This window comes from Saccopteryx leptura, chromosome 4 (assembly GCF_036850995.1).
Source record: "Saccopteryx leptura isolate mSacLep1 chromosome 4, mSacLep1_pri_phased_curated, whole genome shotgun sequence".
Lineage (NCBI taxonomy): Eukaryota > Metazoa > Chordata > Mammalia > Chiroptera > Emballonuridae > Saccopteryx > Saccopteryx leptura.
Genome location: NC_089506.1, coordinates 215173240 through 215197719, shown reverse-complemented (window position 1 = coordinate 215197719; position 24480 = coordinate 215173240). Strand labels below are relative to the sequence as shown.

Genomic DNA, 24480 nt, shown 5'->3' with positions numbered 1-24480 from the left:
TGCCAGGCGGGGGATGCGCTCAGTGCCACGCGCACTCCCCCATCCCATTAGGGTCGTGTTCTTTGCTTCTGCATTTGTGAGAGCGCTTTACGCAGGCAGTATTCCAGCCCCCTTTGACAGGTTCACATTTAGGTTTTCCGTTCTCGGCGCAGTTTATTCATCCGCACCGTGCGTGGGAGGTTGCCCCCGCACGTCCCGGCGACGACGTCACGCACGCGTTTGCAGCCTCCGAGGACATCCGCCTCCAGAGTACGAGGGTCGGAGGCCAGGCTGGAGCCCGGAAAAGAGCGAGAGGTTAAGTACCTAACCAACAGCCAAGGTATATCGCACACTACCCCACTGCCCTCCGCTCGGCCGGCTGCCTTTTTATAACAAGCTGGAGAGGGGCGGGGCCTGACGGCGCCGCAGCGTGCTTACGTAAGACCCGACAGAGGGCGGGGCGAGGGCGGGGCAAGGGCGGCGGCATCAGCTAGGGTACCTCGGGCATCTTGTCCTCCTTGCTCACCCTACCGAGCGTCTTCATCAGCTTCCTTTCCGTTAGCCTCCTCGGACCCTCGGCTGCACGCCGACGCCCGTTCTCTTCGGCGCCCTCCCGTCGCCTGCCACCATGGGCCTTCGCCCGCCGCGTCGCCGGGCCGAGGGCAGCTGAGGCGCAGCACCAACATGGGCGAGGGCGGAGCAGGGCCCGAGCGCCAGCCCGAGCAGCCCGGGAGCCCCGCGCGCGCACGCCCGCGCCGCCGCGGGGATGCCCGTGCCCGTCGCCGCGCCCTGAGCGCCTTTGTCTGCCGCCCGCCTCACCGCTGGCCTTGCGGGCCCGCGTCGCGGCTCGAGGTGCGTCCATGAAGATGGAGCCGGGCCGATCGGCCTCCCCCACGGGCGGCCCGGGTCCCGACCCGGAGCCGGGCGGACCCTTCTGGCCGGGGGCCGCCCCTACGCCCGCCAACCCGGCCCCGCCGTACTCCGCCGGCTTGAGCTCCGAGCGAGCTCCGGGGGCCTCTTACCTGCTGCGGAGTCAGGCTGCCTACCCCGACCCCGACCCCGACCCCGACCCCGATCCGGATTCCGATCCCGATCCCGATCCCGACCGGCAACTGACAGAACTCGGCCCGCTTTTTTTCTGGACTAAAGACTCAGAGGATTATGACCCCCAAAGTTGCCCGGAGAGCGCGCCTCTCGGCGCGCAGGATTTTAGCCACAGCCAGCACAGGACGGGCGAGGTCGACTTCTTTCCGTCCTTATCCTCGCCCACGGTGGGCGAGTTGACGCTGGAGGTGGGTCCCGGGGACGCGCACCAGCCCCCGGACTTAAGCCAGACCCGCTCCCTCACAAGTGAGCCAGCCGGGTGTGCGGAGGACGGCCCCCGCCTCCAAGCCGTGTTCGATGCCCTGGACGGGGATGGGGACGGCTTCGTCCGCATGGAGGACTTCATCCAGTTCGCAACGGTCTACGGGGCAGAGCAGGTAAATTGGGCCCGCTGCGTGAGAGGCTGGCTCTGCTCTCCTCCTCCGGGCCGCCGCGGTCCGCTGTGGTCCGGAGATGTACGGTTAGGACCAGTGGTCCCGCATGTTCTTTTTTTTCCACTGATGCCCTCACCTCTGGTTGAATTTTACTAAAGCTCCTCTCAAGAGGTTCTATTTTAGCGAGTCAGTTTCTTTCGCTGCCCTGCCCCCGCCCCCCGCGCTCCCGCGCCTCTCGAGCTGAATCTTTCCTAAACAGAGGGGTTCCTAGCGTGGGCACACGCCCCCAACTGCTTGATAGAAGTGCCTTCCGAATGAAGACGTGCCGAGCGAGCGGTTCCTCCAACGGAGGTCCCAGGTCTGGCTTGGCTTAAGTAATTTTACTTCTTTAGACCTCAAAGGTCAGGCTATGTTTGGCTACTTAAGATCATTCTAATAGACACCTTTTTGGCATATGTTTTACGTAGACTCATCTTTTATTGTTCCGGAGACAGTGAACACTAAAAAATTTCAGTTCTGTACCTTCTAGTGCAGAAGGAATGGAAATGAAGGAGGCGGGGAGGGCTCGGGATGCGCCTGAGAGCACTATGGTGAATACAGACTTGAGCAGAACTCCAAGACCACCTACCCCCATTCACTGGAGAGGCCAGACGGTAGACAGGCGATGATATGGGAACTGGGAACACACAGAGCAGTGTGGCAGGGGTCCTACGCAAGGGCTGCGGCCGCTTTGTGAGAGGGTGCGTCCGAAGATCCAGCCCTTCCTCTCTGCCTCACCACTCATGAAAGCTGTTAGAGACGACAGCAGGGCTGTGTGTGTTCTGCTAATAAGTCGGTAGATAGCAGATAGGTTACTGGTGTTCAATTTTAAGTATTTTGCTTAGTAGTAGGAAATCCCTAAAATGCTGATCTAGTTTTTGTACTTTATGGACTTCTCAACACATGCAGACATTTGTTAAGTTGGCGTTCAAGTACATATGCATGCTTAAGCCAAGAGATCTTTAAGAAAAGAGGTAAAATTGATGCCCCGATATTTTAGTGTCAGGCATAAATTACCCCCCTACCTGACCCCGTATTCATAATGTCTCTTGAGACCAGGACGAGGTGCATGCCCATGTGGGCATCAATGTAGTGCTTGTGGTGCTTGTGTTTAGTTCTGGGTGGGAAGACGTTGCTCAGATGGGTCTCCCATATCTTAGTTTAATGGGCAGAGAGATATAGGATATGATTTTCTGTGTGGTTAGTGGGGAGTGTGATTGCTGGTCTAGGTTCTTTTGATGGTTTTCCTTCTTTCCCCTGGGCCAGTGAGCACCTTGGGCACCCTTGGTTGTTTTGTACTAGTGAGATGTCTTCTTTCCAAACATATTTTCTCGTTACACCAAAGGTGTTTTTTAAAAATACTACCTTTTTTTAAAAAACCATAACCTGATTCTGACAGAGTACTTTACAGCTTATATGAAGCTCATTTGTGTTTTGACTGGATCATCACCACCTTTCCCTAAGGTACTAATAGGCAAGCAGCCTTCACCTCACTTTGTAGGTAAGAAATGGAAGCCCAGAAACGTTAAATAACTTTCCCAATACCGCACAAATTAAATTGTCAGTGCTAGAACAGGGACTAAAACTAGGTCTTTTGTCTTATAACCTTTAGATAGTTCTCAACTTCTTAGATTTGGTGGCTCAAAACATTCCCACAAAGTTTAATTTTATTGACTTTCATAAATCCTTTTCATTTGAGAGACACCTTTTGTTGTGACTGTACTTACTGATCGCAGTGGGAAAAACTTTGGCTGTGCTATTTGGGGCTGAACTTTCTTAATAATCACAAAGTAGAAATGAGTCAAAATTCTTTGCTCTGATAGCTCCGGGTGGAATTTTAAATATGGTGGTCAGGCTCAGCTGACTTGGTTTGGTTGGGATGGGTGCGTGTAAGACCTGTGGCATTGCTCTGTCTGCTCCAACGGACTGCTCAGGAAGAAGCAGTGTTAGTTAGACTTGATCTAAGTACCTGGGCTTGTGTGAGCCTCCTGGGGTGGAGGAGGAGATTTCCTGTTTTGGAGCAGATAATTCACAGGATAATGAAAAGTTGACTTTTGTGTCTGTGTAAGCTTTGCTATCCTTTATTATTATTCAGGCTTCCTTTTTTTCACAGTCCCATTTTCAGAATACATTACAGAGAAGTAAAGAAAAGAAATGTTCTCTGATAGTGAAGTAGTTTAGGGAAAAATGAAGAATTATACCTCATGATGAATACTTTTTTAAACTTTTAAATGAAAAGTCTCAAACATCTACAAAAGTAGAAAGAGAAGGCTAATTTAGTAACCCCCCTCCACTCCGCCTCTTAGCCATTGCTCAGTTTCCGCAATCTTGGTTCATCTGTAAACTCCCCACCCCCAATTATTTTTCAGACATATACTGACATATCATTTCATCCATAAATATTTCAGAATATATCTCTAAAATATAACAATTCGAAGTACAGAAGTTGCCAGTTGGATCTCTGGTCAGGGCACATACAAGAAAAGGTCGATGTTCCTGTCTCTCTCTCTCCCCCCCTTCCTCTCTCTCTAAAAAATCAATAACGTAAAATTAAAAAAAAAAAGAATTTGTTTTAAAACATTCATGATTTTTTGAAACACTAGAAACTTCAGATAAGCTGGATAACAGCAATAAAGACCACAAGTGTTTGTTCCTTCCACCTTTAGACTCTTAGGTTGGTCACATTACTGTCCTTGGTGATAGCAACTAGATTATCTTGATTATTGCAAAATTTTCAAAGGTAGCATGTTCAGTATCTTTTATGTAATCTGCTTATGAAGGAAGCATTTTAATTAAGTCCTATATCTGAAGTTTAATAGAAGCAGCTCCCATTTATAATACAGATGTCTTTTGTGTCCCTCTTCAGTAATGTCATGGTATGTTTGGATCTCATTACGTCGTCTGGTGATAGATCAGGTGTGGTGTAATATAACAGTGTTAGCAGGAATCAGCCAAGGAGTGGAAAAAGAGGACCTACAGTGGAGCTTTCTGGTTTAAACAGGAATCGATAGTCAGATGTGCCCAGGAACTAGTTGTGAACTTGGACTAGGTTATTTTTAACAGTCTGACTATTTCTGTAAATTCCTCATTGACATGACCCCTTCATACTAAGAAGACTGATACTTTTGTAGTCACCATTAACTCATTGTTTTTTTGTTGGTTTTTAAGTGAGAGGAGGGGGATAGGCAGACTCCCACATGATAGTGAGGCATACTCCTGCATGTTCCGGGAAGCCCATCCACCTGGCAACCCTGTCTGGGGCCCATGCTGGAGTGTTGAGCCATTTTTAGCGCCTGAGGCTAATGAGCTTGGACCAAGCGAGCTATCCTTAGTGCCCAGGGCCACACTTGAACCAATTGAGCCACTGGCTATGGGAGGGGGAAGGGTAAAGAAGCAGATGGTGGCTTCTTCTGTGTGCCCTGACTGGGAATCAAACCTGGGACATCTGTATGCCAGGCTGACACTATATTCACTGAGCCACCAACCAGGGCCATCACTAACTCATTGAAAAGCAGAAATTGTAGAATACATTCCGAGTATTGTGAGAAAGGTGGTTTATTTTGGTTTTATTTTTCAAAGAAGTAATTGTAAAGATTATCTTCATATTGTATTATTACACTCACTTAAGCATTTACATTTTGATTGTCAGTGATCCTTTCCTGAGAAACCTACACATCAAAGCACTGACTGCCCTTCAGTAACCTTGTAGGCATTGTCTGTCCCCTTCAGTCAAGTACATGCAAAAGTAGGCTTATGAGGAAAGTGTTGATGCTCTGAAGGTCTCCCTCTTTTCTTTTTTTCTAATGCTATTCTTTTTATTGCTTGCTTGCTTGATTGATTTTAGACACAGAGAGGAAAAGACAGAGAGAGGGAAGCATTCATTTGTAGTTCCACTTTGTTGAACATTCATTGAGCACTTTATGTAGATGCTCAGACTGGGGATTGAACCTGCAACCTTGATTTCCCTGCTTTTCATTCCTACACCCCTGCTGGTGGGAGTCAGAATCCCCTAGGGACAATTGGCTGCTCCTTTTAGTTGCTTCAGTGTCCTTTCCCAGTTTTTACCTTAGCCTTGAGTTTGAGAGTGTGTAAGCATCTCTGTGCATGAGAATGAGGGTGTGAGCAGGTCGTGTGTAAGCTAGTGTGTGTGAGAAAGAATGAGCCTGTGTGTGAAAGCAGGTGCATGTAGGAGCTTCTGCTTTGTGTATGTGTGTGCCTTTGTACGTGTACCTCTTGGTCTGTATGTCAGATGGATTGCCAAACGACACATGACGTTCCTTTATTTTTTATTTTTTTATTTTTATTTATTCATTTTAGAGAGGAGAGAGAGAGGGAGAGAGAGAGACAGAGAGAGAGAGAGAGAGAGAGACAGGGGGAGGAGCTGGAAGTATCAACTCCCATATGTGCCTTGACCAGGCAAGCCCAGGGTTTCGAACCGGCGACCTCAGCATTTCCAGGTCGACGCCTTATCCACTGCGCCACCGCAGGTCAGGCCATGACGTTCCTTTATATGCTTAGATCACAGGCAGTTTTGTTAGTATCTTAAAAAAATGCCCTTTCCTAATTATAAAAATAACACATGCTTATTATTTTAAAAAACTGGGAAATATAGAATGATATAAAATATAAAACAAAAATGACCAGTAATCAGGCTTTGGCTGATTGGCCAGTAGATAGAGTGTTGGCCCGATTGTGGTCGTCTGGGGTTCCATTCCTGGGCAGGTCACACAGGAGAAGTGACCATCTGCTTCTCTTCCCCTCCCTCTCCCCCTTCTCTCTGTCTTCCCCTTTCACAGCCAGTGGCTTGAGTGGTTTTTGCATTGGCCCCTGGGCACTGATGACAGCTCAGATGATTTGATCATTGGCCCCAGACAGGGGTTGCAGGGTGGATCCTGGTCAGGGCACATGCGGGCTTATATCTCTCTATCTCCTCTCCTCTTGTTTTTTTTTTTTAAAAAAGACCAATAATCCCACTAGCTCAAGAAAAATACCATCAGCATTTTACTGCATTTCCTTCCAGATTTTTTTGTGTGTGCGTGCACGCACAGATATATACACACACACACACACAACTGTGTATAGAAGTTAGAAATACCAGTTGAGATCATATTGGGTTGAAGCTAAATTGTTTTTATAGATGTCTATTGTTTAAAAAGATGAAAGTAGTACTCCCTTCAGCAGTACATATACTAAAATTAGAATGATACAGAGAAGATTAGTATGGCCCTGCACAAGGATGACTTGCAAATTTATGAAGGGTTCCATATTTTAAAAAAGAAAAAAAAAAGATGAAAGTAAATAATACCAGCAAGCAATATCAGAAAAATAAGAATTATTATAATCCCCCATTTAGAAATTAGCTACATATTTAATATGTAAATTAAAATATATATAATAAATGATTTATTGTACAAAAATTGTATAATTCCCATATTTGTTATTTTGAACCTGCTTTTTGACCAGTTTTCTGAAATTGGTATTAGGTGTATAAGGAAGGCTAAGGTTCACTTGTCATAGGGAGATTCAGACTCATTAGGTATTATCCCAGTGTGGGATCTAACATATAGGAAGAATTTAACTTGATGTAGACTACATGGATGGGGTTATAAAGAACACCAAACCCATAAGGTACTTCCCTTCCAAACACTTGTTTGAATTGTGGAACTAGGGTCTAAACATGAATTATAATTGAAATATGAGACAGAATTAGGCATCTGGTGAAGACTGTTAGATGGCCTTTAAAAGTCATAATTCCAAAGTCTCCAGTGTAATTTAAATTAGGGCTTCTGATAGAAGTGAAGAGGGCAGTGTGCTAATTATAACTGTGTAAACATTACCCACGTGGAAAATGTCTTGGGGGAAGTAGTAAACATCACTTTTGGTTGTGTGTGTGTTGGGGAGATACAATTGTATAGGAGGGTATGGTGGGAATAGGGTTTGGTTTTATTTGTGGCATTGGCCAAATTCTTTGTTACATTACTGATTTTATTTTAATTATTTTGAAAAGTAGTGCCTGTAAACACATCACAAATTTCAAACAGTATAAAAAGGAATCTAATAAAAGATTTCATTATAATTTTTAGAAATTAAAAAATATAAATAAACTCTAAAGATAAATTTTGTACATGTTTTTACTTTGATTCAGTTTAGGTTTTAGGTCAATATACAGTACAAAATACATCTAAAGCCCTGGTCAGATAGCTCTGTTGGTTAGAGCATTATCCTGAAATGTGAAGGTTGCAGGTTCAATCCCCAGTCAGAGCACATACAGGAACAGATCAATGTTTCTGTCTCTCCCTCTTTCTCCCTTCCTCTCTCTAAAGTCAATAAATTAAAAAAACAAAAAAACCCAAAATGTATCTGAAGAATCTGTCTCTTAGTAAATTGAAGACCTTGATACAACATTGAATTAACATGTTCAGATGCTTATTGAAGATGGACTGTTAATTTTATTGATATTTGGATAAATATATATGAGAAAATGCTTGTAATTCTTGGGCTTCCACATGGGCATTGTCCTTTCATCAATGTCTAACATAAGTAACTCTAAGAAATTCTTGGAAAAAGAATTACACTGGGCCCTGGCCCGTGGGCTCAGTGGGCTCAGTGGTAGAGCGTTGGCCTGGCGTGTGGATGTCCTGGGTTCAATTCCCAGTCAGGGCACACAGGAGAAGCGCCTATCTGTTTCTCCACTTCTCTCTCTCTCTCTTTCTCTCTCTCTTTTTCTTCTCCTCCCCTCCTGCAGCCATGGCTTGGTTGGAGCAAGCTGGCCCCAGGCATCGAGGATGGCTCAGTGGCCTCCACCTCAGGTGCTAAAAAAATGGCAAAGGATCAAGGTCCCCAAATGAGCAGAGCACTGCCCCCTAGTGAGCTTGCCTAGTGGATCCTGGTTGGGGTGCATGTGGGAGTCTGTCTTTGCCTCCCCTCATCTTACTAAATTAAAAAAAATTACACTGACCTATAATTTTCAAAAGTTCTTGAGACTAGTTGATTAAGATACATGGATTCAGTATCATGGTTAGGGAGGAAAATACAGTTTTTTAGTATGTATAGTTTTATTTTTCTGTCCAAAGATTTCATGCTTGTTTTAAGCAAGTTAGTAATACTTTGGTTACAACTTGTGTTCTTGTGTTTTTTATTTTATTTTTATTTTTTTTACAGAGACAGAGAGTCAGAGAGAGGGATAGACAGGGACAGACAGACAGGAACGGAGAGGGATGAGAAGCATCAATCATTAGTTTTTCGTTGCGCATTGCGACACCTTAGTTGTTCATTGATTGCTTTCTCATATGTGCCTTGACCGTGGGCCTTCAGCAGACCGAGTAACCCCTTGCTCGAGCCAGCGACCTTGGGTCCAAGCTGGTGAGCTTTTTGTTTTAGCCATATGAGCCCGTACTCAAGCTGGCGACCTCGGGGTCTCGAACCTGGGTCTTCCGCATCTCAGTCCGACGCTCTATCCACTGCGCCACCTCCTGGTCAGGCTGTTCTTATGTTTTTATAAGTTTCAAAACCAGAGCTAACATTGAGCCAGGGTCCTGTCTATGCAACTGGTACAGGTGCCCTGGCTCCCTGTCTCTAAGCCTCTTGCTGGGCAAGCTGAGCCTTGGGCCAACAACAGCAGGCCTTGAATGAGAACACGCCCTTTTCTGCAGGGACATTGTGGGCATGATGTTGTGGATGGATGCTCCAAAATATGACACGAACTGCAGGACCAAGTAACATTTTAGCAGTATTAGCTGTAAATAGAGGAAGCACTATCTCTGTGCATTAACTGTAAATACTTTTTGCACATGTCATCTATATGTTGATCTCTCACTATTTCTAAAATTCCTAGCTATTTTCCTGAAATCCTAGTTATTTGCCTAAAGATCCATGTCTTTAGAAGGATTTAAGGACACACAGATTCTGGAATTCTAGTTTGTTAAATGATCTATTTTACTTTTTTTTTTTTTTAAAAATTAAACTGTTTTTTCCCCCCACTGACTTAAGAGAGAGAGAAAAAAGCATCAACTCTTTATTCCACTTGGTTCCATTTAGTTGTGTACCCATTGGTTGCTTCTCATACATGCCCTGACTGGGGATTGAACCCACAGCCTCGGCAAGCGGAGATGATGCTTTGTCTACTGTCTGAGCTGCCTGGCCAGGGCTGATTTTACTTTTTCTTTTTTTAAATGATTTTATAAAACCTTTTTTCTTTTTTTTTTTTGTATTTTTCCAAAGTCAGAAGCAGAGAGACAGTCAGACAGACTTCCACATGTGCCCGACTGGGATCCACCCGGCATGCCCACCAGGGGGCGATGCTCTGCCCATCTGGAGCGTTGCTCCGCTGCGGTGGGAGCCATTCTAGCGCCTGAGGCAGAGGCCATGATGCTGTCCTCAGTGCCTGGGCCAACTTTGCTCCAATGGAGCCTTGGCTGCAGGAAGGGAAGAGGGAGACAGAGAGGAAGGAGAGGGGGAAGGGTGGAGAAGCAGAGGGACACTTCTCCTGTGTGCCCTGACTGGGAATCGAACCTGGTACTTCCACACGCCGGGCAGACGCTCTACTGCTGAGCCAATCGGCAAGGCCGAATAATTTTATAAAACTTTTTAAAAAGTTTTAGAGCCTTCTGTGCCTACAGGTAAATAAACCTGCTGTTCCTGACCAGATGGTGGCGCAGTGGATAGAATGTTGGCCTGGGATGCTGAGGACCCAGGTTTGAAACCCTGAGGTCGCTGGCTTGAGCATGGGCTCACCAGCTTGAGTTACAGGGTGGCCGGCTTGAGCATGGGATCATAGACATGACCCCATGGTTCTGGCTTGAGCCCAAAGGTCACAGGCTTGAAGCCCAAGGTCACTGGCTTGAGTCCACGGTCACTGGCTTGAGCAAGGAGTCTCTTGCTCTGCTGTAGCCCCCCAGTCAAGGCACATATGATAAAGAAATCAATGAAACAACTAAGAGGCTGCAATGAAGAATTGATGCTTTTCATCTCTTTCTGTTCCTGTCTTTCTGTTGCTATCTGTCCCTATCTCTCTCTCTAAAAAAAAAAAAAAGAAAAGAAATGTCCTGCTGTAGTCAAAAGTGAGCTTACCTGTTTTATATTCCTTTTTATTGTTTTTTTTAAAGATTTTATTATTTAAGAGAGAGTAGGGAGAGAGAGAGAAAGGCAAGAGGGGAGAGTGGAAAGCATCAACTCCCATATGTGCCTTGACGGGGAAAGCCCAGGGTTTCGAACCAGCAACCTCAGCATCCCAGGTTGACACTTTATCCACTGTGCCAACCCAGGTCAGGCTGTTTTATATCCCTTTTTTTGAGCTAGGGATCCATGTTACTGGGAGATCATCAGTGTTGTTGATGCTAGAGAATTTTATGATTCATTGTCCTTTTTCATTTAACATTATTTATTCTAATTTCTCTTTAAGCAGGTTTAACCATTATAAAGCCTAAAACTCAGATTATGAAGGAAGTGGTGCCTATTGGCTAAGTCTGTTTATAGGTGGTTTATCTGTTCTGACAAGGGGAATTGTTCAGTATTGTAAAGACCTTCATTGCTGTAAATCATTAGGTCAGTAAACATAATATTTTACTGTTACTAGCAATCCAGTTATTTTTTTTTTAATTTATTTTTTTAAGCAAGAGAGACAGAGAGAGGGACAGATGGGGAAAAACAGACAGGAAGATAGATGAGAAGCGTCAATTCTCTGTTGCGGCACCTCAGTTGTTCATTGATTGCTTTTCCATATGTCCCTTGACCGGGGGTGGGGGCTCTCCAGCTGAGCTAGTGACACCTTGCTCAAGCCTTGAGCTTCATTCAGGCTAGCGACCTTTGGGCTCAAGCCAGTGACCATGGTGTTATGTCTATGATCCTGTGTTTCAGGCTGACACTTTATCCACTGCACCACTGCCTAGTCAGGCCAGGAGCGTTTTATAAACTTTTACTTTGGATTAAGGAGCCTGCCATTGAATTGATCAATCATATATGTATATATATATTTATAAAGTATGTTTTAAAATTTATTTATTTATTTTTTACAAAGACAGAGAGAAAGTCAGAGAGAGGGATAGATAGGGACAGACAGACAAGAACGGAGAGAGATGAGAAGCATCAATCATCAGTTTTTCATTGCGAGTCCTTAGTTGTTCATTGATTGCTTTCTCATATGTGCCTTAACCGTGGGCCTTCAGCAGACCGAGTAACCGCTTGCTCATGCCAGTGACCTTGGGTCCAAGCTGGTGAGCTTTTTGCTCAAGCCAGATGAGCCCATGCTCAAGCTGGCGACCTCGGGGTCTCGAACCTGGGTCCTCTGCATCCCAGTTCGACGCTCCATCCACTGCGCCACCGCCTGGTCAGGTATGTTTTAAAATTTATTATTGTATCTTTTTTAGAGAGAGAGGAGACAGAATGGGGGATGGGAAGCATCAACTCATAGTAGTTACTTCATTTTTTTTATTTTAGTGAAAGGAGGGGAGGCAGAGAGATAGACTCCTGCATGCACCTGGACTGGTATCCACCTGGCAAGCCGACTAGGGGATGATGCTCTTTCCATCTGGGGCCTTTACTCCATTGCTCAGTAACCAAGCCATTTTTTTAGAGTCTGAGGTGGAGGCCACTAAGCCATCCTCAACACCCAAGGATAACTCACATGAACCAATTGAGTCATGGCTGCCGGAGGAGTGGGGAGTGAGAAAGAGAGAGAGATAAAGGGGAGGGGGTGGAGTGGAGAAGCAGATAGCCACTTCTCTTGTGTGCCCTGATTGGAAATTGAACCCAGGACATCCTCATGCCGGGCTGATGCTCTACCACTGAGCCAACTGGCCAGGGCCTGTAGTTGTTTCTTATATGTGCCTTGAAAGCCCGGGCTTTCAAACTGGTAACCTCAGCGTTCCAGGTCGATGCTCTATATCCACTGTGCCACCACAGGTCAGGCTATCAAGTATTTAAAATTAAAAAAATACATATTTTTTTTTTTATAGAGACAGAGTGAGAGTCAGAGAGAGGGATAGACAGGGACAGACAGGAATGGAGAGAGATGAGAAGCATCAATCATCAGTTTTTTGTTGTGACACCTTAGTTGTTCATTGATTGCTTTCTCATATGTGCCTTGACCGTGGGGCTACAGCAGACCGAGTAACCCCTTGCTCGAGCCAGCGACCTTGGGTCCAAGCCGGTGATCTTTGCTCAAACCAGATGAGCTCGCGCTCAAGTTGGTGACCTTGGGGTCTCGAACCGGGGTCCTCCACATCCCAGTCCGACACTCTATCCACTGAGCCACCGCCTGGTCAGGCTAAAAATATTTTTTTATTGATTGATTTTAGAGAGAGAGAGAAGACGGGGGAGGAACGGGAAGCATTATCAACTCATAGTGGTTGCTTCTCGTATGTGCTTTGACTGGGCAAGCCCAGGGCATTGAACTGGCGACCTCAGCATTCCAGGTCTGCACTCTATTCACTGAGCCACCACAGGTTAGGCTGATTAATCATATTTTTAAAAGTTAAATAGTAATTAAAACTTTACTAATAGATTGCTTGTGCCACAATAAAAATACGTAAAAATTTACATTGATTAGAGAGAGCATTTTTGTTGAAAGCCTATTAAAGTACTTTTTTAAATTATTTTAATTATTTTTTTTTTCTTTTTATTTTTTCTGAAGCTGGAAACGGGGAGAGACAGTCTGACAGACTCCCGCATGCGCCCGACTGGGATCCACCCGGCACGCCCACCAGGGGGCGATGCTCTGCCCCTCCGGGGCGTCACTCTGCCGCGACCAGAGCCACTCTAGCGCCTGGGGCAGAGGCCAAGGAACCATCCCCAGCGCCCGGGCCATCTTTGCTCTAATGGAGCCTTGGCTGCGGGAGGGGAAGAGAGAGACAGAGAGGAAGGAGGGGGTGGGGGTGGAGAAGCAAATGGGCGCTTCTCCTATGTGCCCTGGCCGGAATCGAACCCGGGTCCCCCGCATGCCAGGCCGACGCTCTACCACTGAGCCAACTGGCCAGGGCCTATTAAAGTACTTTTTAAAAACTTCAGCCAGCCCTGGCCGGTTGGCTCAGTGGTAGAGCGTCAGCCTGGCATGCAGGAGTCCTGGGTTCGATTCCTGGCCAGGGCACACAGGACAAGCACCTATCTACTTCTCCCCCCCTCCCCCCCTCCTTCCTCTCTGTCTCTCTCTTCCTCTTACGCAACCGAGGCTCCACTGGAGCAAAGTTGGCCCAGGCGCTGGGGATGGCTCCATGACCTCTGCCTCAGGCGCTAGAGTGGCTCTGGTCGCAACAGAGCAACGCCCCAGATGGGCAGAGCATCGCCCCCTGGTGGGCATGCCGGGTGGATCCCAGTCGGGCGCGTGTGGGAGTCTGTCTGACTGACTCCCTATTTCCAACTTCAGAAAAATACAAAAAAAAACCACTTCAGCCAGTGAGAATGTTTTTCTTTTTCTTTTTTTCTAAGTGAGAGGAGGGGAGATAAAGAGACAGAATTCTGTGTGTGCCCCGAATGGGATCCATCTACCCAACAACCCCCATCTGGGGCAGATGCTCTGTCCATCTGGGACTATGCTTGCAATAGAGCTATTTTTAGCACGTTCGGCAGAAGCTCTAGGGAGCCATCCTCAGCACCTGGGGCCAACTTGCTTGAACCATTTGAGCCATGGGTGCGGGAGGAGAAGAGAGAGAGAGCGAGAGAAGGAGGAGGGTGGAGAAGCAGATGGGTGCTTCTCCTGTGTGCTCTGACCTGGAATCGAACACGGGACTTCCACATACACCTGGCCGATGCTCTACCACTGAGCCAACTGGCCAAGGCTGATATATTAATGGCTTTTAAACATGAAAAAAATAACCACAGAACCAGCTCAAACTGGTCCTGTCTTGTTTCTAATAAGACCCAGAACCAAAATTTAAACCTTGGATACGTCACTTATGAATAACACTGTGAGCCCTTAACGTTTCCTCCCCACAGAACCAAAGGCTGGAACCTGAACCCTTTCAGAAGTGAAGGGTTTGTTGTCTGGGAAGATCCGGTGCTGAAACCCTTTAACATCCTGCGTGAACTCTGGATTAAGGAAAACAGATTTGAACCTTGCCTCCTGTCTCTTTGCCAGTCAACTTGCAAATAGAGCCTTTTATTTTCTTAAAAGCTGGTACATAGTATTCGCTGTGTATACTATATGTGTCAGGCACTGAGCCCTTGCTTGGTAACAAAGATTTTTATCTACACTCAAAATAAAGAGAAATGCAAATTAAGATGACTGAGATAGCATTTCTCACTCATCATGTTGGCAAAAATGTGAACACGTGAACACCTTCTGTTGGTGAGGCTCTTGGGAAACAGGTACATCTCGCATTGCTGGCGTGCAGAAGGGTACACACAGCTTTCATTGAGGGCAATTTAGCAGTATCTATGCATGCTTTTATCCTTTGACCTAACAGTTCCTAGGTACTTCTAGGATGTACCTCCTTAAATACAAACCACAAGTGCCCAAGGTTATTCTTGGCAGCATCATCTGTGATATAAAATATGGAAACAATCCAGAATGGGTGAACTGAAGTACATCCATATAACAGAACTGTGCAGCTGCAGAAATAGAAGAGGAAGAGTCCTGTGAACTGGTAGGGAGTGACTTCCGAGATAAACCGAGTGAAAAAAAGAGGACAAATTAATATATATGACATGTGGTAAGAAATAATATGTATGATACCTTTTATAGGAGGCCCCTTAAGATACCTAAAGATCAACTTCCTGTTTCAGGGTAGCTGCATTTTCTGCTTTGGGTTTTGTCTTGGTGTGACAGGGTGAGTTAGATGCTGTTGTGGAGTACTTGCTGTACGTGTCGGGGTGTTGCATGCAGAAGTCGTGGGGCTTTCAGTATAGATTTAATTATCAACAAAGTGCAGGTCTCTTAAATGTCCGATCTCTTAAATGAGAGCTGGATTTTTATATCTGCCTCTGCAAGCAATCTATTGTGCCATGTAGTCTCTGGAAAATGCCACTGTACATTTGTGGGAGAGTAAGGTGAAAGAAAGGAAAGAACGTCTTAGCCTGTTATGACACTCGTTTTGATCTTAGGCACCCCTGCCCCCCCCCCCCCCCCGCCCGGGTTATCAGCCTTCTCCAGGATCCCTGGACCACTTGTTGAGAATGGCTGTCTTTCACTACTGAAGTGACCAAATTGTCACCAGATCCCACATGCTGCTGTCATTAGAATCACCTGGAGATTCTATTCAAACTGACTGCTAGGCCCACCCCAGTGTCTGCTTTATCTTGTTTGAGTGGGGCCTGATAAGAAATGTGTATCTGTCTACGGCTATACCACCCTGAACGCGCCCGATCTCGTCTGATCTCGGAAGCTAAGCAGGGTCGGGCCTGGCTAGTACTTAGATGGGATAAATGTGTATCTAATTAGTTCCTGGTGATGCTGGTTGGTCCTGGTGTCTCCCTCAGTAAGCCACTTCTCTAGAGTTTTGAAAATGTTTGCATCTCTCTCTTTTTTTCTTTTTCCACATGAGAGGAGGGGAGATAAGGAGACAGACTCACATATACGCCGATCAGTATCCACCCAGCAACCTCCCTCTGGGGCTGATGCTCTGCCCATCTGGGGCCATGCTCGCAACTGAGCTATTTTTAGCACCTGAGGCTGAGGCTCCACAGAGCCACCCTCAGCACCATCCTCAGCACCCGGGCTGATGCATTTGAACCAGTCAAGCCGTGGCTGCAGGAAGGGAAAAGAGAGAAAGATAGAGAAGGAGGAGGGGTGGAGAAACAGATGGTCGTTTCTCCTGTGTGCCCTGACCAGGAATCGAACCTGGGACATCCACATGCCAGGTTGATGCTCTTATCACTGGCCAACTGGCCAGGGCCTGTTTGCATCTCTTTAAAGATTCCCCTTACCCCCAATCATTATTCTAACATCACTCTTCCTCACTCTGCTGTATTTATTCCGACACATTAATTTCATAAATGTTTACTTGGGACCCACTCTGCTGGCTTCTCAGAAGGCCTCAGGGTGCCCTCTGCCCCGCTGCTTTCTGTTCAGTGGGAAAGCACAGGTGAAGAGCCAGGCCCAGAGTGGGAAGTCTCTACACCTTGGCCCATTCTTCCTGACACGTCTCTGCTACCCTTTTGCCTCAGCTTGCTGTACTTTTTGTTGTATTTATTTTCATTTTACATTTTGGTTTGTTTATATTAATTAAAAGGTTTTTTTCCCATTGGTTTAAGGGTGTGGGGAGGGAGAGAGAGAAAAGCATCAACTTGTTCCACTTAGTTGTTTCATTTAGTTGTGTGCTCAGTGGTTGCTTCTCATATGTGCCCTGACCGGTTATTGAACCGATGACCTTGGTGCTCCAGGACCACACTCTTATCCACTGACCCACCCATCTAGGGCATATTTATTTTTTTATTTTAGCTTTTATCATGTATATAGTTTAAAAAGGCAAATAGCATACTACATGTATAACAAAAGGTGGTTGTACTCTCCTTACGTCCCACTCCTAGCTACCTGGCTGTTTCCTTCTACTGTTTTTTCCCCCCTATTTTAGATCATTTCTATTGACTTTCTCTTGTGGAAGGTACACCCACATATTTCCCTGTCTCTGGTATTCTTTCTATACAGTTAACCCTAATCTTGGCTAAACAGACATTCTGTATTTATCTTATTTTGATTGTAGATATTTTTCATACCTGTTAGGTATGCTATGATTGCATTTCCTTTTTTTTAAAAGATTTTATTTATTTATTTACTTATTTATTAGAGAGAGGAGGGAGAGAGAAAGGGGGTGGAGGAGGAGCAGGAAGCATCAGCTCTAGTATTTGCTTCTTGTACGTGCCTTGGCCTGGCAAGCTCGGGACTGGCGACCTCAGCATTCCAGGTTTTATCCACTGCGCCACCACAGGTCAGACTCATTTCCTTTCTTATACAGCCTTCTGCTTTTCCTGGAGTTAGTAATCACATTGTGTTTTTACGTGTTTAGTTTTCTCTGGACTCTCAATAGTTCTAGCGGTCCTTAGGAGTCTCATCAGTCAGCATAGGCCCTTGGACTGCTGCTGTTATGTATTAGCTCCTGTTCTCACCTAGGGGTCCAGGGGTTCATGCCCCCCTCCCCCAGTGACCCCCACTCCGGTCCTCTGGGCCCAGTGTCCTGTTTTGGGAGCCCCTCTGGTTGTCTCTTCTTGCCCGAGGTTCCATGTCACTCAGCCAGGCTTCCCTTTCCCCAGGTACGACACCAATGTCTGTTCTGTTTCCTCTGCTTTGCCGGGTCGTCGGGCGTTCCCTCTGTGGACCTTACATTTATGTGTTCTTTGCTCTGAGTTCCCACTTGTCCATCCATGTGCATCTTCTGGAATGTTGGGGCCTTTCCTCTGGAGCTGCGTGTTTCCGGTGGACTTTCAGGAGGAAGTGGAGAGAAACTCCTGTGCTCATCCCATTTAACTCTGTTCAGCTCCTCCCCCTCAGCACCGCACACTCGTGTCTATCGGAACAGGCCTAGGGATCTGCCTGTGCACTTCCTCACTGCCCACACCGCAGTTCTGTGGTATGCTAGAGCAGGACTTGTCAGTGTCACAAAACTGGGGGTGGCAGGGCCAGGACTAAGCACTGCTGCACCTTCTAGTCTTCTCCAAATGTGAGCTGCAGGAAATCTGTGTCAACACATTATTTGGGTTAGCCTTTCTCATCTTGCATTTTGTGTGTAAAAGTTTTCAACTTTTGACAAAGTCCACACACTTGAAATTAGGTTTTTGTAACCCTGGTGTATTTTATTGTGTTCATGTACCATAGTTGCTAGGCATGTATTTTGTTCAGTTCTTCTCTACTAGGAGTAATGCCACACCTCCAACCATACAGGCTACTTTCCATGTACCTAACTTCTAGCAGGACCTAATTTTTGTGCTGGGAACATCGAGGATATTGTCTTGGGCTTTGAAGTTGTAGCTATTTGTAAGAGGTCCTAGTCAGGCTTCCTGAGCGTCCGGGACCTTCTGTGTCATCGGAGTAGGTAATAAAGGGAGGAGGCAGGCGTCCTTGGCTGAGCTTCTGGAAATACCTCATCTGTTTCAGCAAGGGCTTCCTGTTACTGGCTCTAAAATATAATCCCTGAAGCTGTAAACTGAGCCAACGCAGGCGTCTGCTTCCCTGCCCAGTGTGCAGGGGCCTGGCCCTAGGCATGCTGTGCTGGTGCCGCAGACATTGGAGAAGCGATGAGTGGCTGATGAGCTGTTGTGTGCAGTGAACCCTAAGGAGTAAGTGCTGTAGAGGGTGGCATTCTGGCCACATGTTGCTGGAAGTCATGTTCTGTGTATAGTTATGTAAAGGCTGTGCTTCCAGCTATAAAATGAGTGTTATATGTGTCCTGGCCTGTTGGCTCAGTGGTAGAGCGTCGGCCTGGCGTGCAGGAGTCCCAGGTTCGATTCCCGGCCAGGGCACACAGGAGAAGCGCCCATCTGCTTCTCCACCCCTCCCTCTCTCCTTCCTCTCTGTCTCTCTCTTCCCCTCCCTCAGCCAAGGCGCCATTGGAGCAAAGTTGGCCCAGGCGCTGAGGATGGCTCTGTGGCTTCTGCCTCAGGCACTAGAATGGCTCCGGTTGCAACAGAGCGACGCCCCAGATGGGCAGAGCATTGCCCCCTGGTGGCGTGCCGGGTGGATCCCGGTCAGGCGCATGCGGGAGTCTGTCTGACTGCCTCACCGTTTCCAACTTCAGAAAAATACAAAAAGAAAACAAAACAAAACAAAAAAAATGAGTGTTATATGTAACATTAAAGGAAGTAAAACGTTGTCCATGGGGCTTTGGGGTCTAACAGACCTGGGTTTTGTTTCTAGCTCAGCCACTTGTCATTCATTCACTCAGCAAATGCGTGTGATGAGGTTTATTGAGCATTTCCATGTGCCAGGCAGTGTAATTAGTAGGTGTTGGGGACATAACAAGAAGTGAGACTCACCCATTTCCTGTCCTTCCTCAAAATATTAAACAGGTAATCTCCAGAAGCACAAGCTGGTGGAAGTGCCAGGAGGGAGAAGCCCAGGTTGTGTAACAGGGAATCTGGCCTCCTTAGTAAAGGTTCCCTCAGGGAAGTTACTCTTTAATTTTTTCTTCTTTTCTTTTTGAGGTAACTTCTGAGCTGACATTCTGAAGCCGAGTGGAATTAGTAAAGGCAGAGGGTGGGAGAGGAGGGAGTATTCCAGGTGAAGGTGCAGCTGGTGCAGAGGTCTGGATGGGAGGAAACAGGGCACTGGAGAAGGTGAACAGTCAGCCTGGGGGAGCCAGGGAGCCAGACCCCACGGGCTGCCCTAGCAGTGTTGGTCTTCAGTCCCAGACCCCACGGGCTGCCCTAGCAGTGTTGGTCTTCAGTCCCAGACCCCACGGGCTGCCCTAGCAGTGTTGGTCTTCCGTCCCAGACCCCATGGGCTGCCCTAGCAGTGCTGGTCTTCCGTCCCAGACCCCACGGGCTGCCCTAGCAGTGCTGGTCTTCAGTCCCCACGGGCTGCCCTAGCAGTGTTGGTCTTCAGTCCCAGACCCCACGGGCTGCCCTAGCAGTGTTGGTCTTCAGTCCCAGACCCCACGGGCTGCCCTAGCAGTGCTGGTCTTCCGTCCCAGACCCCACGGGCTGCCCTAGCAGTGCTGGTCTTCCGTCCCAGACCCCACGGGCTGCCCTAGCAGTGTTGGTCTTCAGTCCCAGACTCCACGGGCTGCCCTAGCAGTGTTGGTCTTCAGTCCCAGACCCCACGGGCTGCCCTAGCAGTGTTGGTCTTCCGTCCCAGACCCCACGGGCTGCCCTAGCAGTGCTGGTCTTCCGTCCCAGACCCCACGGGCTGCCCTAGCAGTGCTGGTCTTCAGTCCCAGACTCCACGGGCTGCCCTAGCAGTGTTGGTCTTCAGTCCCAGACCCCACGGGCTGCCCTAGCAGTGTTGGTCTTCCGTCCCAGACCCCACGGGCTGCCCTAGCAGTGTTGGTCTTCCGTCCCAGACTCCACGGGCTGCCCTAGCAGTGTTGGTCTTCAGTCCCAGACCCCACGGGCTGCCCTAGCAGTGCTGGTCTTCAGTCCCAGACCCCACGGGCTGCCCTAGCAGTGCTGGTCTTCAGTCCCAGACCCCACGGGCTGCCCTAGCAGTGCTGGTCTTCCGTCCCAGAGCAGTGAGCAGGCACTGTTTAGTTTAAATAACTCACTTTAGAAAGACACTGACAGGCAAAGTGAAGGGACGGAAGAAGATATTTCTTGAAAATGGGAAAGAAAAAAAAAAAAGCTGGGTAGCAAAACTTATACCATAAAAAGTAGTCCTTAAAACCAAGGCTTTAACAAGAAACAAAGAAGGATCCAGCAATTTCAAAGACTGGGTATTTATCCAGATAAAACTGGTATTTATCTAAGAAATCCAAATCACTAATTTGAAAAAACATATACATCCATATGTTCATTGCAATATTATTTGCAATAGCCAAGATGTGGAAGCAACCTATGTATGTCAATAGATGAATGGATAAAGAGGAGATCATATATACAGTGGAATATTACTCAGCCATAAAAGGAAGTAAATCTTGCCATCTGCAACCACATGGATGGACCTAGAGGGTATTATGCTAAGTGAAGTAAGTCAAAGAAAGACAAATACTGTATGTGGAATCTATAAAACAAAACAAACGTACAAACAAAATACAAACAAGTTTATAGACACAAAGAACATTTTGATGGTTGCCAGGTGGGAGGGGAGTTGGGGTGCTGGGTGAGGAAGAAGAAGGGGTTGAGAAGTACAAATTGATAGTTACAAAATAGTCATGGGGGTATAAATTAAAGGAACATAGTCAGTAATATTGTAATAACTGTAAGATGGGTACTAGATTTATTGGGGTGATCACTTCGTAAGTTATGTGACTAATCACTATATTGTAGGCCCTAGCTGGTAGCTCGGTGGGCCCAGCGTACGGATGTCCTGGGTTCAGTTCCCAGTCAGGGCATACAGGAGAAGTGACTATCTGCTTCTCTACTTTTCTCTCTCCCATTCTCTCCCTCTTCCTCTCCCACAGCAGTGGTGTGATTGGTTCGAGCATCAGCCCTGGTGCTGAGGATAGCGTGTTGGTCTGAGTGTTGGCTCAGGCACTGAGGATAGCTCAGTTGATTGTGAGCATCAGCCCCAGTCGGGGGTTGCCTGGTAGATTCCAGTCTCGGCACATGCAGGAGTCTGTTTCACTATCTCCCCTCCTCTCACTTAAAAAAATAAAAAAAAAAGAAAAGAAAAGAAAACCAGAAGTCCAGGGAGAGGGTTGGGCAAGGGCAGCTTCTTTCTCCACCCTTTTCCCCCTTCTCCCCCTTCTTCCAAGAAGATGGCATACTGGTGGGTGTTCCCCTTAGGCCTGGCTGGCATCCTGATTTCCTAAAGAACGTTCTCTTTACTGAAAGAGAACCTTTTGCTTTGCCACCAACATTCTGCCTGTTGTTTCTCAGAAGGTAGGAGGTATGTCTTCCTCACAAAGATGTTCAAAAGACACAAAGTTACTTTATCTGTTAAGGGAGAAGAGGCTTATTTCTGAAAATTCTGTGTGCTGAATTTGGCCATGTTAGTACTTGAGACCAGCCACACCAAGGGAAGTCATCTGTGGATGGGGAAGGAGTCTCCCTTGTGTCCTTTGTTGGCGCAGCTGGAGAGCTGAGAGATGAGGCAGGACAAGGAGGTGAGAACCAGTCCCTCTGTCCACACCTGTCTACCTTCTTCCTCATCCAGCCTCCTTCAGAATGGAGGAAAATGGCCTGACCAGGCGGTGGCAGTGGATAGAGTGTTGGATTGCAACACGAAGGACCCAGGTTTGAAACCCCGAGGTCTCTGGCTTGAGCATGGGATCATAGACATGACCCCATGGTCGCTTTTTGAAGCCCAAAGTTGCTGGCTTGAGCAAGGGGTCACTCACTCTGTTGCAGCCCCCCCTCCATCAATGCACATATGAGAAAGCAATCAATGAACAATAAAGGAGCCACAACAAAGAATTGATGCTTCTCATCTCTCTCCCTTCCTGTCTGTCTGTCCCTATCTGTCCCTCTCTCTGTCTCTGTCACACACACACACACATACACACACACACACACACACACACACACACACACACACAAAGAATGGAGGAAGATTTGAACCTGGCCCCATTTTTCTTCAACCTTTGATACTCTGGAAACTAGAGTCATATTTGTGCACTATTTATTTATTTTAAAAAAATTTTTTTTTTTTTTTTTTACAGAGACATAGAGTCAGAGAGAGGGATAGATAGGGACAGACAGACAGGAACGGAGAGAGACGAGAAGCATCAATCATTAGTTTTTCGTTGTGACCCCTTAGTTGTTCATTGATTGCTTTCTTATATGTGCCTTGACCATGGGCCTTCAGCAGACCGAGTAACCCCTTGCTTGAGCCAGTGACCTTGGGTCCAAGCTAGGGAGCTTTGCTCAAACCAGGTGAGTCTGTACTCAAGCTGGGGACCTCGGGTTCTCGAAGCTGGGTCCTCCACATCCCAGTCTGATGCTCTATCCACTGCATCACCGCCTGGTCAGGCATATTTGTGCACTATTTAAAAAACAAACAAACATTCCAGAAATATGTACCTGCCACAGGACAGGAAATCTTCCCCAGTCACTATTAACAGTGGGAACATGTTTTCACTTGGGGTAAATTTACCTCTCCACATCCACTCCCTATAAAGTGCTCCTGGTTAGTTGAAAGGCTCTCAAGTAGGAAAGTGATGAAGATAAATTAGGTATTTGAAATATCCTGTAATAGTAATGCAATAATACCTTCTTCCTGATACTCTGTAGTTTCCGCCACAAACGGATTTCATGTACGTGAACCGTATTGTCTGGTGGGACCTCACAGTCAGTGCCGTGACCCCCCGGCTGGTGCACTCTGCCCTGTGCTGCTTTAGTCTACCATTCAGCAAACACACCTGTGTCCCCGTGCCCAAGCCCCATTCTTTCTTACTATGTAGTCACACAGTTTTTGAATGACTGATGGTCAAGCATGTACTTTTTAAAAAAAATTTTAATTTTTAAAAAATCTATTGATTGACTTTAGAGCAAGAGGAAAGAGAGAGAGAAACATCAATTTATTGCTCCACTTATTTATGCATTGATTTTGTATGTGCCCTGACTGGGGATCAAACCTGTAACCTAGGCGTATAGAGATGATGCTTTAACCAACTGAGCTACCCAGCCAGGGTGTCATTTTTAATTTTCTTATTGCTAGAGAGAGGAAGTGGGAGTGAGAGAGAAAGAAACATCAATTTGTTGTTCTACCTATGTGTGCATTCATTAGTTGATACTTGTATTAGCACCCTAACTGGGGATTGAACCCAAAACTCTGGCATGACAGGACAATGCTAACCAACTGAGCTGCCTGGCCAGGGCCAGGCATGTACTTTTGGCTTGTGTATTTAAAGAAGGAAGAATCCAGGTTAATATTCACAACCTGTGAAATATGAGATTCCTGCCCGACCTGTGGTGGCGCAATGGATAAAGCTTCTGACACGGAACACTGAGGTTGCAGGTTGAAACCCTGGGCTTGCCTGGTCAAGGCACCTATGGGAGTTGATGCTTCCTGCTCCTCCCCCCTTCTCTCTGTCTGATCTCTCTAAAATTAATAAATAAAATCTTAAAAAAAAAGAGAAAGAAATATGAGGTTCCCTACATGACTTTTTGAATGAGGTTAACATTTCTGCTGGTGGGGTCTCGGGGAGTTTGGGGTTGGTTAGTTGAGTTACTCATTGAACTGAGATCTTTGGACTGAGCCTCTGCTCCTCTTTCCACATCAGAGGTTCTCAAGCCCAGAGGCATCCAAGCGCCTGGAGGGTTTGTTAAAACTCAGTGCTAGTAGCTTCTATCAGCAGATTTCTTTTTTAGCAAGTTCTGGGTGGGGCCTGAGAGTCTGCATTCCTAACTAGTTTCCAGGCAGTGTGCTACTCCAAAGCAGTGTTTCTCGACCCTGGCTGCACCCGGACTTACCAGCAGAGCCGTGCCAAAGACGGTACCAACCCCACTCGGGAGGTGGGACCAG

The 24480-nt window shown here is 46.7% G+C and overlaps 1 protein-coding gene and 1 non-coding gene across 4 annotated transcripts in view; both read left to right on the top strand.

Annotated features, from left to right (window-relative positions):
• The first annotated feature begins 451 nt into the window (after positions 1 to 451).
• Positions 452 to 24480, top strand: part of RAB11FIP3 (RAB11 family interacting protein 3) — a 99642-nt gene continuing 75613 nt past the window's right edge. For 2 of the 3 annotated variants that reach the window (XM_066383065.1, XM_066383064.1), the window contains exon 1: positions 452 to 1460. In XM_066383065.1, coding sequence (XP_066239162.1) covers positions 840 to 1460 — 621 coding nt within the window. In that variant the 5' untranslated portion in view covers positions 452 to 839. The remainder of the gene's footprint in view (positions 1461 to 24480) is intronic. The other variant, XM_066383066.1, reaches the window with a different exon arrangement.
• On the top strand, positions 6662 to 6767 carry LOC136404625 (U6 spliceosomal RNA). Its single transcript, XR_010751346.1, has one exon. It is a non-coding gene; the product is annotated as a U6 spliceosomal RNA (small nuclear RNA).